The sequence below is a fragment of the Poromitra crassiceps genome (genome assembly GCF_964638095.1).
Source record: "Poromitra crassiceps genome assembly, chromosome: 25".
NCBI lineage: Eukaryota > Metazoa > Chordata > Actinopteri > Beryciformes > Melamphaidae > Poromitra > Poromitra crassiceps.
In genome coordinates this window covers 5,333,926-5,348,245 of record NC_139649.1, presented here as the reverse complement: position 1 = coordinate 5,348,245, position 14,320 = coordinate 5,333,926, and the positions used below count along the sequence as shown (strand labels likewise).

Genomic DNA, 14,320 nt, shown 5'->3' with positions numbered 1-14,320 from the left:
GTGTGAATTTCTGCGTACCTTCCCCATGGTAAGTGAGAGAGAGTTGCTTCTACTGCTCGTCTTGTTGTGATTCCGGGCTGCTGATGAACTTTGAACCGGTAGGAGTAACCGGTTGATTTCCGCCAATGATGTCAAGTCTTTCATACACAAAGGCAATTCAATGTGCTTTACTAAAAAATAATCGAAAAAACAAGCAGCAAAGCAATGCACATAAAATGTGCTGATGAAGCTGTGTAACCTGTAAAATCCATCGATTTTGGAGGTCACCGAGTGGCCGTTTGCTTACCGTAATTACCATATGTAAGGGGTCACGCACAGAGGGGATTGTCGGGAAAGAGATGGCTGTTTGAGGAAGCTCCCATTTACCGTATTACCGTAACATTTCAACAAAACAACATAACACAACACCACCTTTGTTTATTTCTACAGTGCACACAGTGTCCGCGGTGTGGTGAAAAGAGGGCAAGAGAGGAAATTAAAACAGAAGTGGATTTATAGTTAGAAAGAGTGCTAAAAAAGAGAGATTTTATTTGTATTTTTTTTTTTTTTTCTGAAAAAATCCATAGATAAGCCGCACCGTTATATAAGCCGCAGGGCCAAAAAACGGGGAAAAAGCCGCGGCTTATAGTCCGGAATTTACGGTAGATTACTTTGGACATAATATAGCCACACAAACATTTCCCATATGTCTGATGTATCTTTCCCCATAGTCTGTTACAACTCAACTCATTCCATGCCTGTGTTTGATGGAGCAAGCAAGCAAGTCATTGGAAATGAAATATTGTTTATAAGTTACTCTAATAAGCACAGTTTAGATATTAATCTAAACGTTATAAAAACGTGAAAATCATAACGTCGTTGTTGCCGTTTAACCCACCTGGCTACCACCATGAATAACGTTACGTTAGCTAGCTCACTCATCGATTACCTAGCAGTGTGCACCAATCCTAAAAGTTGTCATTTTGTTGAAATTAAGTAGTGCTTGGTCGATCATATGTACGCCGAATTTACCAGCAGGCTCTACGAATTTGTGAAGGCCTTTAGGTAGTTTTCTACCAGGTAGGTGCGATTGCCGATATCAAGGAAGGCAGTGTGTTAAATTGCCACATTTTCTAATAGAGTTTGGCGTGTACCGCATCAAGGCTACAAGCCAGCCCAGAATCCTATCGCTTGGTCAAATTCAAATAGCTGCCACACTTACCTCAAACGAGTGAGACGCAGACGACGACGCCGATGTGAAGTCAGTGATTTTAATCCGTTTAGGGGGACGGTGGTGCCATGATGCAGCGCTACTTTTCAAACACTGTGATTGAAGTGAGTGACAGACAGTTGCTATAGCCTGACTCCGCCAGACGGGGGCGGCATTGTTCCACAAATTCACAATCCAACGTTGATTGGTTAGAGGGCCACTCCAGAGACTCATTCATTATTGACGCCTGAATGGGCCGCTACCGGCCCAATCAAATACATAATACATACTTTTTCACCAACCTGACCAGCCCACTAGGGAGAGGCCCACCGGCCATCGCACCGGTAAGATTACATTGCAGTCCAGCCGTGTGTAAGACGGAATTAAAATATCACCGAAGTAAATCGAGTTTGAGCTATCACCTAAAAGCTAAGCATACCGGAGCAGCTAGCGTCGCCGTAGCCTCAACGCGAGACTCATCAGTCATTCTTCCTTCAGTCTCGGATGCGCAGATCCTCACTGGGAGGTCAGCTCCAATGGCTTCACGCGATATACACGTTATCAATCACAATAAAACTACCTACCTCACACACAATGTTGTTATCAAATGCTACGGCACCAATGTACTCCAAAATTTTCCGTAGTTTCCAATATCGAGCCATTATTCACATGGAAGTGCCAAAGTTTTTAGCTCAGACACTTCGGCTGCTCCACAGCGCCGCTGCCGGAAGTATCGGTTCTGAAGCGTGTACTGCACTGTTTACAATTGTGCATTTATTTTCTGTTCAAGATATATTTTGTAGACACACTGGTAAGAATTATTAATATTGAATAAAAAATGCTTTGAAATAAAATAATGGCATTTTAAACATGCGATACAAAGATGCGATTAATCGCGATTAAGAAAATTAATCGTTTGACAGCCCTAATATATATATATATATATAGGTATATATAGGTATATATATATATATATATACACTGTGTGTGGGTGTGTGTGTGTGTGTGTGTGTGTGTGTGTGTGTGTGTGTGTAGGTGTAGGTGTAGGTGTAGGTGTGTGTGTGCGTGCATGCATGTATTCGATCGATTCAAATTTGTATAACCCTCCTCTGGACTCAAATTAAAAAACAGTGTAGCCTCCCTGAGACTACATTTTAAACAGCATCACCCTCCCATATTTTCCTCCAGTGCCTCCTTCCATAAATAACAAACGGTCCCAAAAGGCTGCTCAGTAAACCTAAAATCCCCCAGTTTACAGTGTTGATTCAACATTGTATCAGTGAAGCAAAGGGTCGACAAAAGCATAGTAAATAAAATACAAAAGCACACTTAAAGAATCTATCAGACTCATTTGTCAGTTATGGTGGGCCCTTTGGCACCGACTATCATTCTTAACAGAGAAGCACATAACTTCTACCAGGTCAGATGCATTGATGCTTTCCTGTTCAAAGGAATGAAGCTATGAATAAAGACAAGACAAGTATTTGTGGTGATATTTATTGTATGCGATCAACAATGTCATATTTTATGACTTCTTGTGATGCTTTTAATGAGAGAACTTATTCAGCTGCTTCTTTTCCCTGTGAAAAATAAACACATTTTCAGACAAACTCAAACAAAATGTTTCAATAATTTCAAAGTCAATATTCAATGAATAAACATGTACTGATGAAGGACATGTGTTTACCTTGGAGTCACGGCTCTTAGCTCTCATCTTGTTGACCTGAGACTCGGCAATATCAGCTCGTTCTTCAGCCTCCTCCAACTCATTCTGAACCTTCCTGGACTTTGTCAGGTGAGTGTTGACCTGCTCCTCCTGTGAAACCATCATACATTCTCATTGCAAATCTGAAGACTCGAGGAAACATTTAGAAAATGTTTGCAAATGGCATTTTTACATGATTTGAACTTACCGCTTCCTCAGCCTGCCTCTTGTAGGCCTTCACCTTCAGTTGCAGCTTGTCTACCAGACCCTGCAGCCGGACGCCATTCTTCTTGTCCTCTTCAGTCTAATGTAAGTAGGAACAGGAATGACCATCAATAATCTACATATTATCTTTCAAATTAGTAATTTAGTTAATAGGAATACTGTCACAAAGTAAGCTTGGTATACCTGGTATGTGAGTTCCTTCACTCTCCTCTCATATTTACGGACACCTTTAACAGCATCTACTCCACGTCTCTGTTCAGCTTCAACCTCTGCCTCCAGCTCACGCACCTTCAGAAATGAATTATAAACTATGAGACTCATTCTGCATATTTTGTAATGTTATTTACTGTCATCTGTGTAACAGTTAACTTACCCTGGACTCCAGTTTCTGGAGCTGTTTCTTGCCACCCTTCATGGCCAAGTTCTCAGCCTCATCCAGGCGGTGCTGCAGGTCCTTGACTGTGGTCTCCAGGTTCTTCTTCATCCTCTCCAGATGAGAGCTAGTGTCCTGTTCTTTCTTCAGCTCTTCAGCCATCATAGCAGCCTAGAAAATGAAACATTTATGTTAAATAGAAATGCCATATGACATTCATATTATTCCAGAGGTATGGCTGAGATCTGGATGGCTATGAAATAAAATTTGAACGCACATCAGTGATGGCTTTCTTGGCCTTCTCCTCTGCATTTCTTGATTCCTGAACACTGTCATCTACTTCACCCTGGACTTGGATCAGGTCAGCCTCCAGCTTCTTCTTTGTGTTCATAAGACTTGTATTCTAGGAAGAGGAAGGAGAACACTCAGTTTAGCAATGACATAATGATGTGCACATGAAGTGTATTGATTATAGTATTGGTAAATTAATTATTTTGTTTACTTGAGAGTGCAGCAGTCCAACACGCTCACTAGCATCCACCAGCTCTGTCTCAGCCACTTTGCGGCCTCTCTCTGTCTGTTCCAGACCAGCCCTCAGCTCTTCAATTTCAGCCACCATGAGACCATTCCTACGGTCGACCATAGCAGCTTGTTCCTTGAAGTCTTCCTGCGCTCTGAGAGCATCATCAAGGTGCAGCTGGGCATCCTAATGTTACGATTGTGTTGTAGAAACAGAAACAAGATCAGAATGTATCTGCACATAGAACAGCATGTATACAGTTGTCATGTGATGTACCTACCTTGAGTTGTCCCTGGACATTCCTCAGCTGCTTCTGGGCCTCAGCAGCCTGCCGGTTAGCATGACTCAGCTGAACCTCCATCTCATTCAGATCTCCCTCCATCTTCTTCTTGATTCTCATGGCATCGTTCCTGCTCCTGACCTCAGAGTCAAGGGTGCTCTGCATGGAGTCAATCACCCTCTGGCTGTTCCTCTTGATCTGCTCCATCTCCTCATCTTTCTCTGCCAGCTTTCTGTCAACCTCACCTTTGACCTGGTTGAGCTCCAGCTGGACACGCAGAATCTTGGACTCCTCATGTTCCAGAGTTCCCTAAAATGTAACACATAGCCTGTGTTGTCTTCTGAATGTAATATTGGGCATGTCTCTATTGTTCCATAATATGTCTACATTTCATGGAAAAAAGATACCTAACAGACATTCGCAATTCAAATGTTAAAGGAACACTGCAGATTTATATATATATATATATGTGTGTGTATATATATGTGTGTGTGTAGATATAGATATAGATATAGAGTCAGATATATAGATATACAGTATATATATAGATATAGATATATATGATATGATAACTTTTATATAGCCTACTTATCACTGGTCCACGACTTGAGTCAAATCAACTCTCAATAATTGTCAAACTAAATGAATGTGTGCAAAACTGTTTACAGTTTTCGGATATACTAATGATGTTATAATGATAAAGCTGGTTTAAGCCTTCCAAGTTGAAATTTCACCTCAGCCTCCTCAAGAGCTGACTGGATCTCTGACTTCTCTGTCTCCACCTGCTTCTTGGACTTCTCCAGCTCATGGACGCTTTTTCCAGTCTCACCAATCTGTTCAGTCAGGTCTGAGATTTCCTCTGCAGAGGGTTATATTTAATATTGCAAAGTCAAAGAAAGCAGGCTATGTGTCTCATTCTAACTGACACACATCATGAACATATTTCAAATCACTATTACTAACAGTATCAGATGAGAACTCACGTTGCAGGTTCTTGTTCTCCCTCTTCAGGGTCTCCAGCTGATCCAGAGCTTCCTCATAAGAGTTTTTCATCTTGAACAGCTCAGTGCTGAGAGAACGAGCCTCTTTCTGAGCTCCCTCAAGCTCTGCCTGACCCTCCTCGAATTTCTGCTTCCATTCTGCCAGAACCTGCATAGTAATTTAAAATGAGCAATGTTAGCCTAACCAATTTTGGAATGATTATTACTTTGACACTTCCAGTGGCTGTGACAAGGTAATCCGTGTCAACCCACCTTATCAAAGTTCCTCTGCTTCTTGTCAAGGTTGGAAGCCAAACCATTGGCTCTCTCCACATCAATCATGAGGTCCTCCACCTCGCTCTGGAGCCTCTGTTTGGTTTTCTCTAGAGATGCACACTTGGAGTTCACAGCCTCAATCTGTTCCTCAGCTTCCTGCAGGCGCTGGGCAAGCTTTTTCCTGTTAAGCATTTGCGAAATGTAAGGATTCATGTATTGTTTCTAACAAGTATTTTGTAGCGACCATTAGGAAAAAGAAAATCTTCATTGACTCACTTTGACTCTTCAAGCTCCTCAGTGCGCTGGATAGCATCAGTTTCATACTTGCTCCTCCATTGGGCTACTTCGCTGTTGGCCTTGGACATTCCACGTTGCAGCTCTGCCTTGGCCTCCTGCTCCTCCTCAAACTGCTCCCTCAGAAGATCACAGTCATGGCGGGCTGATTGCACACCGTGGGCAAGGGCGTTCTTGGCCTGCAAAAGATTATTAAAATACAAACCAATGAATAAATGACCATACAATCTTTAAAAACCTTGAAATCTCTGACAATTTTCCTCACCTTAACTTCCTCCTCAATTTGTCTCTTCAGCTCCTCAATCTGCTGTGTGAAGGCTTGCTTGCCTCTGGTCAGCTGGGAGACAAGGGCTTCTTTCTCCTCAAGCTGACGACCAAACTCACCTAGAGGGAAATTGATTTTGTTGTTGTTGAAATAGTATACACTTCCAAATGGCCCAGGATTAATGTAAAACTATAAAATGGTCTTATTATGGTTTGAGTTCAAAGTACATTGGTATATTTTATGAACAAGTCAGTAAAAGTAAGACTTGCCATTCTCTGTCAGCAGTCTTGCTCTCTGAGCACTGACGTCATTTATCTGGCGAACATTCTCGTCATTCTTAGCCTTAAGTTCACTGAACTGGTCCTCGAGGGTGCGGCACATCTTCTCCAGATTTCCCTGTTTATCAACGTTAGACAGATTCAATCATATGTGTATTGTACAATCAAGTGTATATTGTATATATGTATAGAAATAGCATTATACTGTACCTTGGCTTTTGCCACAGCTTCCATGTTGCTGGAGAGGTCATCAATCTCCATCTTGTATTCACACTTCTCCTTCTCCAGCTTCTGCTTGACACGCTGCAGGTTGTCAATCTGTTCTCCCAGCTCTGCAACACTGTCAGCCTGCTTCTTGCGGAGAGCAGAAGCAGTGGATTCATGCTGTAAGGTGGACTCCTCAAGGTCACGACGCAGCTTCTGGAACTCAGCTTCACGCTTCTTGTTCATCTCAATCTGAGAAGCAGTCGCTCCACCGGCCTCCTCAAGCCTCTCACTGATCTCTTCAAGTTCCCTGGAGAGGTCAGCTCTCTGCTTCTCAACCTTGGCACGAGCAGCACGCTCAGCCTCGATCTCTTCCTCCAGTTCCTCAATACGAGCCTTGAAAGTTAAGAAATATTGTTACATGAATGTACAGTATGCAACTGACACATCGCATGAAAACTTCCTGACAAGTTTGACATCGATTTTAAATCAAACATTCCACACCTGGAGCTCTTTAATCTTCTTCTGTAGCTGAGCACCCAAGGATTGTTCATCTTCAATCTTACTGAGATGTTGGCTTATCTCAAAGTCCTTCCTGTTGAGTAAAATACATCATCATAAGATATTGGTTGCAATGACATATTTTGTGCATCCAGTTTTCAAATTCTGTCCACATTACTTTTTGATTTTCTCATCAGACTGCTGTTTGTCATTCTCAAGATCCATGACGGATTCCTGGGCCAGTTTCAGATCACCCTCAAGCTTCCTCTTTGATCTCTCAAGGTCCATGCGGAGCTTCTTCTCTTGCTCCAGAGAACCTTCAAGCTGCAAAATAACACATGTTTATAATTACAGCAGACATATATTCTCATTGAATTGCAAATAGCATGTTCATGAACTCACATCATCCACTTGCTGCTCAAGCTTGGTCTTGGCCTTGGTCAGAGTGTTGACTTTGTCTTCCTCTGCCTGCAGGTCATCAAGAGTCTGCTGGTGTGCCTCTTGGAGGGCTTTCTTCTCCTTTGTGAGCTTAGCAATGCTCTCATCTTGAGAGGCCATCTCTTCAGTCAGGTTCTTCACCTGATTATGTAAAAGCATATTGTCATAATTGGGTAATTATTCAAATATTGGATGATATAATAAACATAGTGAATATCCATGAACCTTGTTCTCAGTGGCATGCTTCTCCTTCTCCACTTTGGCTAAGGTAAGCTCCAGGTCATCAATGTCCTTCTTGAGCTCAGAGCATTCATCCTCCAGTTTCCTCTTCTTAGCAGTTAGCTCACCATTCATTTCCTCCTCATCCTCCAGTCTCTCACTTGTCTCTTTGAGTTTTGCCTCCATCTGGATCTTATTCTTGATAAGGCCCTCACATCTCTCCTCAGCATCTGACAGATTCTCTGATTCCTAGTTGGAATAAATGTGAGAAAGGGGAAATATTTAAACATTTACTCTGGAAGAGTTGTGAGAAATCAACAAAGCTTTCTGTTGCCATTTACTCACACATAAAGATGAAGCCTGCAGATCATTCTTCTCCTGCACGACAGCCACCAACTTCTCCTCCAGTGTCTTCTTTGTAGCCAGGGCTGCGGCGAGGTCTGTTTTCATCTTCTCATAGTTTTCCTTCATGTTCGCCAGCTCCTTCTCAGTTTCAGCACTCTGCAGAAGGGGCTTAATCTTGTAGTACACCTTCATCCATGGCCAGTGTTTCACATTCATGAATGAGCGGATATTGTACTGAATGCCGTAAATGGCTTCCCTATGAAAGGAAATCAGTGTTATGGGTAAAGTCATATTGGTACTGCATTCAGCCTGAATATGTGGTTAGAATGTCCACTTGCCTCCTTGCCGTCATCTTCACATACTCCCTCCTCATGAGGTAGGCACGGGCAAGAGCCTGAGTCATGGTGACCAGAGAAGCAAGCTTCTCATCTCGCATCTCCTCAAGAACACCAAGTAGACCAGCTTTGAAGAACACCTGACAAGAATATAAAACTATTATAGACCATTTATTTTCATGAATGAAACAGATTATAGTTGGTTCTTACTCAATTGTTTACCTTGGTGTGTCCAAATTTATACTCATCATGAGGCACATCGATAGACCCAAGCAGCTTCTCAGAAGCCTTCTTGTTGTCCATGAATGTTCCTTCAGGGCACGCAGCGGCATTCAGTACTTTGTACCTATCACAAAACAGTTAATGGTCACATTCGGGACCTTCTTTTCAAAGTTAGACCAAGTCTGTGATAAATTAGATGATACCTCTGCTTGAAGTCAGCATAGACGATTCTGCTGGGGAAACCTTTTGTGCAGATTCTGATACCCTCCAGCACACCATTACACCTCAGCTGGTGGATAACCAGGAAGTTTTCCATCAGACCTGTGAAGAAGTTATTTCAGAATTTTCAATGACAAAGTTAAAGTCTCACTCCTGCTAAGCTAATGACTGCAACATGTACAGAGAATATAGAAAATTGGTTAGCTGTCAGTGTACCTGGAGTCTTTGACTCATTGGGAATCAGGCAACGTACAAAGTGAGGATGAGTGCTCCTCAAGTTGGTCATAAGCTTGCCCAAGTTCTCCTGTAGATACAAGATAAAACCAAACATTATTTGTGAAAAGCATAAAATTAGAATAAAAATTGCATTTGAGGTTCATCACAAAAAGGCATTTAAGGCTGTTCTTAGAATTTACCCTGAACGCTGCGGACACAGTCATCATGGAACCACCCTTCTTCTTGGCTCCCTTGCCGCCCTTCTCTGTTGATTTGTTGATTTATTAAAATCAAGACTTTATCATTCATCTGACTTTTCTCAGTAGTAGTTTATTTTAAAGACAAAACATTAATTAATTCCCATAAACATAATAAGCATTATAAAGTGACACTGTACCTTCAACAACAACAGGATACAGGACAGGCAGCAGCTTAACACTAGACTTCTGGTACAGCTGAATCACAGAGTCGTTCAGGGGATCCTTGTTCTTGTCCAGCCAGCCAGTGATATTGTAGTCCACAGTTCCAGCATAGTGCACCAGAGAGAAATGGCCCTCAATCTTGCCTTTTTTGGCTGGTCTGGGCTTCTCAAATGCTTTGTTTTTACCGAGGTGCTGGTCGTACAGCTTGTTCTTGAAGGTAGTGTCTGAGGCCTTGGGGAACATGCACTCCTCTTCAAGGATGGAGAAGATGCCCATGGGCTGTATAAAAAGTGCAAATACATACATCATGAAGAGGCACTGTTCTTGCATATCGTGAATTCTAACATGACGTCACCACATTATTGTGTACCTTTTCAATGAGCTCAATGCAGGCAGCCAAGTCCATGCCAAAGTCAATGAACTCCCAGATGATACCCTCCTTCTTGTACTCCTCTTGCTCCAGGACAAACATGGTGTGGTTGAAAAACTGTTGCAGTTTCTCATTAGTGAAGTTGATACACAACTGCTCCAAGGTGTTGAACTGTTGGCGGAAATAGGATTAAGCTAATATTATCACAAATGTTACAAGGTTATCTTCTCAATCCATTATCATGAATGCATACTTACATCAAAGATTTCAAATCCAGCAATGTCCAGCACACCAATGTAGTATGTCCTTGGCTGCTTGGTGTCCAGTTGCTGGTTGATGCGGATGACCATCCACAAGAACATTTTTTCATAAATAGACTTAGCCAGGGCGTTCACTGAGTTATTGACCTGAAGAAAGGTTTAATTTGAATTAATACCATTTCAATCATGAGAGACCAGAGGGTAGAATTAACAAGCAAGCTTTATTCACGAATGGCATGGCGATAAGATCTATGGCATGAAATGGCATGGCAACTAATTCTATGGCATGGCAGCATGGCAACTAGTTCTTTGGCGTAATGACTCCGTGGTAAGATGCCTCTCTTCTTGAGGTGAGAGAGGAGGGCATCTGCTCGGACTAGGATAGAGAATAATCCCCCCCCGTAGGGGATTCTTCAGGAGTCAAGACATTCGTGGTGGACTGGGGAGGTGGGTGGGGCGAAACACAGCTTCAGAGGATGGGATGCGATCAGGCCAGGTACAGTGACCATGGAGGAGAAGGATCAGGGAAAGAGGACGATGACACGCTGAGCATGGCTATAAGTACTGCCACGTCATAGCCTCGGCATTGACGTCATTACCGACGTCATATTGGCAAGTTGAGGGGCTGATTGGCTGTTGAGGATGGGGTGATGAGTCACACGTCACAGCGGACGTCACACTAGGATTACGCTTAACGTCACACTAGGATTATGCTTGCGTTAGGCTAGGAGCTGATGCCTATTGTGATATGATATGAGGTAGCGTGTCTGGTCTTCATCTTGAAACTAGGTCGAGACCAACATTAGAATCCAGTGTCACAAAGAGGGTCCTCTCACAGATTTAATCAATTACAGATCCTTTAACTCAAATTTACACATTCGATTATTTTATATATTTTTTGCCTACAGGCCAAATACTATATACTGTATGGCAGTACCATTTTAACTGAAACATAACTAACAATATGGCAATCAACACATGCAGTGACAGGTAACAGAGGACATTCAGATGCTAACTCTATTCCAGATACATGTAGCTCATGAAATTCCTCCAATACAACAGAAATATTGTCTAAATAATTCAGCTTCTTAAGGTACTTAACCACATTCATGCACTGGCCCTTGACTTAATTATTAAATTGTATAGAATGAATTAAACAAGAGAATGAATTGCTGACCTGTGGCACAGTCTGTCCTTTGGTGACATACTCATTTCCGACCTTCACTCTGGGGTAGCACAGAGCCTTCAGCAAGTCAGCCGAGTTCAGGCCCAGCAAGTAAGACACCTTGTCAGCATCTGAAAATGTCACAAAAATACATTTACTAGATATATGACTGATTTGTAGAGTTTTTTTTATGGATTATGGATTGGATTGTCCGTCCGTCCGTACGTCTGTCCATCCGTCCGTCCATCCGATGTTCGTTAACGCGATATCTGAGGAACGCCTTGACGGAATTTCATCAAATTGGCCTCAAACATCGACTTGGACTCAAGCATGACCTGATTAGATTTTGGTGGTCAAAGGTCAAGCTCACTGTGACCTCTCGAACGCCAATTTCAAGCTTGTTAACGCGATATCTCAGGAATGCCTTAATGGAGTTTCATCAAATTTGCCTCAAACATCGACTTGGACTCAAGAATGAACTAGATTTTCGTGTCACTGTGACCTCACGAATGCCATTCCCAAGTTCGTTAAAACGATATCAAGAACGGCTTAATGGAATTTCTTCCAATTTGGCCCAAACGTCGACTTGGGCGCAAGGATGAACGGATTACATTTTGGTGGTCAAAGGTCAAAGGTCAAGGTCACTGTGACCTCACACACCCAATTTCCAAGCTCTGTAACGCAACATCTCAGGAGCGCCTTGACGGAATTTCTTCCAATTTGCCTCAAATGGCGACTTGGACTCAATAATGAACTAAAGGCGGAGGCATAAATCCGCGGTGCGGTCATTCTAGTTTCTTACTCATCCACAAAGTTAATCCTCACTTTCTGTGCCATCTGGCTCTGCCTGCTCTTCACGCTGCTTCTGCTTGAACTTCATGTTACCATGGTGGAGCACAGCACCGGTAAACTTGTAGATGGCCATCTTCTCTTCACCGGTGAAGCCCAGAATATCAATAGCATTCTGTATTCAATAGAGGTATTGACACTGTGTGAGTCAATATGGAAATTACATTTTACTGAGTAATTGTGATGGAATAGTGAATCTTTAATAGATTAAGAAAATGAAACATCACTGACATCAGTGGCCATCAACTCATCAACGTCATTAATACTGGCCACAGTGATCTGACCCATGCTGCACATGGGGAAGTCATAGGGGTTGGTGGTGATGAGCGACATTTCTGGAGATCATAAAAGGTTTAAAGTAATGGTTATGGACCATGTGAACAAGGTGGGTTGATTGAACATTGTATCACAATGTTTAGCTCACCAACAATCGCAGGTATGTGGTTGGTCATCATCTGGAAGAAGATGTGGTAGCCTCTCTCCTGCTCAAGCTGATAGGTCACTCTAGACTTCTCCAGCAGATCTATAAGTATTGTTCATAACTCAAAATCTACACCACTGATAATGTTAGTCATTCTATTTAATATGTGAATGTGATACTTACATGTCTCAACATCAGCACTAGCCAGTTTACCAGTTGCGCCAAAGTGGATTCTGATGAATTTACCCTGTTTTGAATAGTACATTGTTCAACATTCCTCTGCATATGCAATATATTATTGAAGATGTTTCTCACAGTTGAAAATCTCTCCATACTTACAAAACGAGAGGAGTTGTCATTCCTCACAGTCTTGGCATTACCATAGGCTTCCAGCAAGGGATTGGCTGCAATAATCTGGTCCTCCAGTGAGCCCTATAATATGTGTTTTTATATATTAATTTCAGTCGTACATTTGTATAAAAAAACAACAACTCTCCAATGTTTTTAGAAAAATACCTTCTTTGAATCCGTCTGTGGCCCACCCACTGAGATTGTTGCAAAGTACTGGATGACACGCTTGGTGTTCACAGTCTTTCCAGCACCAGATTCTCCACTGGGGATGGATATGTAGATTCAGAGAAATTAACTCAATTCATTTGATGCTATTGGTCTTACAGAGGTAGGTGCTATAGATGTAAAACTTACGTGATCAAGACAGACTGGTTCTCCCTATCTGCAAAAGGAAACATGAATTCATATATTTCTTATCTGTATTACTTATATGTAACATGAGTTATGTAGTTTATTGATAGTTTATACATTTTATTTACAAGAACGTACCAACAAGCATGAACTGGAAGGCATTGTCAGAGACAGAGAAGATGTGGGGTGGAGCCTCCATACGCTTTTTGCCTCTGTAAGCATTTACAACCTCCATATCGTACACTGGGAGCCACTTGTAGGGATTCACAGTTGCACAGAACAGCCCAGAGTAGGTCTGAAGGGGATGAGAGAGATATGACCACTCACAGTATGTTGTATGAGTCCATGTGCAATATTACACTTTACTCCATAGGCAGAAGAGCTTACGTAGATCATCCATGCTGCATAACGCTCTGCGAGGTTATACAGCACAGAGGCTTCATTGAGATGGGTCATCATGGCCATGTCCTCAATTTTGTCATACTTGGGAGGGTTCATAGGGTAGACATCATCCTCCTTAACCGTCCTCTCCTGAAATATTGAAAGACACTTTCAGCTTGTGTTGAAATTCCAACGGTAAGTTACACTGCTGTGAGTTTCATGAAGCTTCAACCTACCTCCTGGGTGGTAAGGACTTTGACAGTGACTTTGTCACCATCTCTCTTCAGGATTGTACATTTAAGGTACAGCTCCTTAGCATCAGCCACATAGCCAGCGGTTTTGGCATCAAACGGTGAGGCTTGAGCCTCAATCCTCTCCCTCTCTGGCTTACGGAGATAGATGGCGGCCTTGCCATAAAGCTTCATCTCCGCGTCAGTACTCATGTTGGCGGCTTTCTGTAGATTGACAAAACAAAAGTAACTTTCCTCTTATCTGATGTGCATTGTTTGGTTTGGAGACTGAACACTGTATAATACAATGATTCTTAATAGTAGTTTAAATAGAGAAAACATAACTCACCTTTTTCTACCACCCAATCACAGAGGAACTTCTCACAACCCCTAAATAAAACAAATAGTATTTTATGATGTTTGAGTTTCAAGTGAT

The 14,320-nt window shown here is 42.1% G+C and overlaps 1 protein-coding gene across 1 annotated transcript; it reads right to left on the bottom strand.

The window, feature by feature from the left end:
- Positions 1-2,728: 2,728 nt before the first annotated feature.
- Positions 2,729-14,097, bottom strand: LOC310798064 (myosin heavy chain, fast skeletal muscle-like; the record flags this gene model as incomplete). The annotated part of the gene is made up of 39 exons (XM_083660546.1): positions 2,729-2,769; positions 2,877-3,005; positions 3,103-3,198; positions 3,303-3,407; positions 3,493-3,663; positions 3,770-3,895; positions 3,995-4,198; positions 4,293-4,601; positions 5,027-5,151; positions 5,276-5,441; positions 5,546-5,729; positions 5,825-6,021; positions 6,108-6,226; positions 6,377-6,503; positions 6,596-6,985; positions 7,094-7,184; positions 7,269-7,414; positions 7,493-7,669; positions 7,754-7,996; positions 8,093-8,348; positions 8,431-8,567; positions 8,650-8,773; positions 8,853-8,970; positions 9,085-9,172; positions 9,285-9,349; positions 9,482-9,785; positions 9,877-10,047; positions 10,134-10,283; positions 11,314-11,432; positions 12,127-12,265; positions 12,382-12,485; positions 12,575-12,673; positions 12,755-12,818; positions 12,911-13,003; positions 13,088-13,184; positions 13,277-13,304; positions 13,412-13,568; positions 13,661-13,804; positions 13,891-14,097. 39 exons carry the CDS (start codon positions 14,095-14,097, stop codon positions 2,749-2,751), a joined length of 5,790 nt encoding a protein of 1,929 aa, XP_083516672.1. The 3' UTR covers positions 2,729-2,748.
- Between the last annotated feature and the right edge of the window lie 223 nt (positions 14,098-14,320).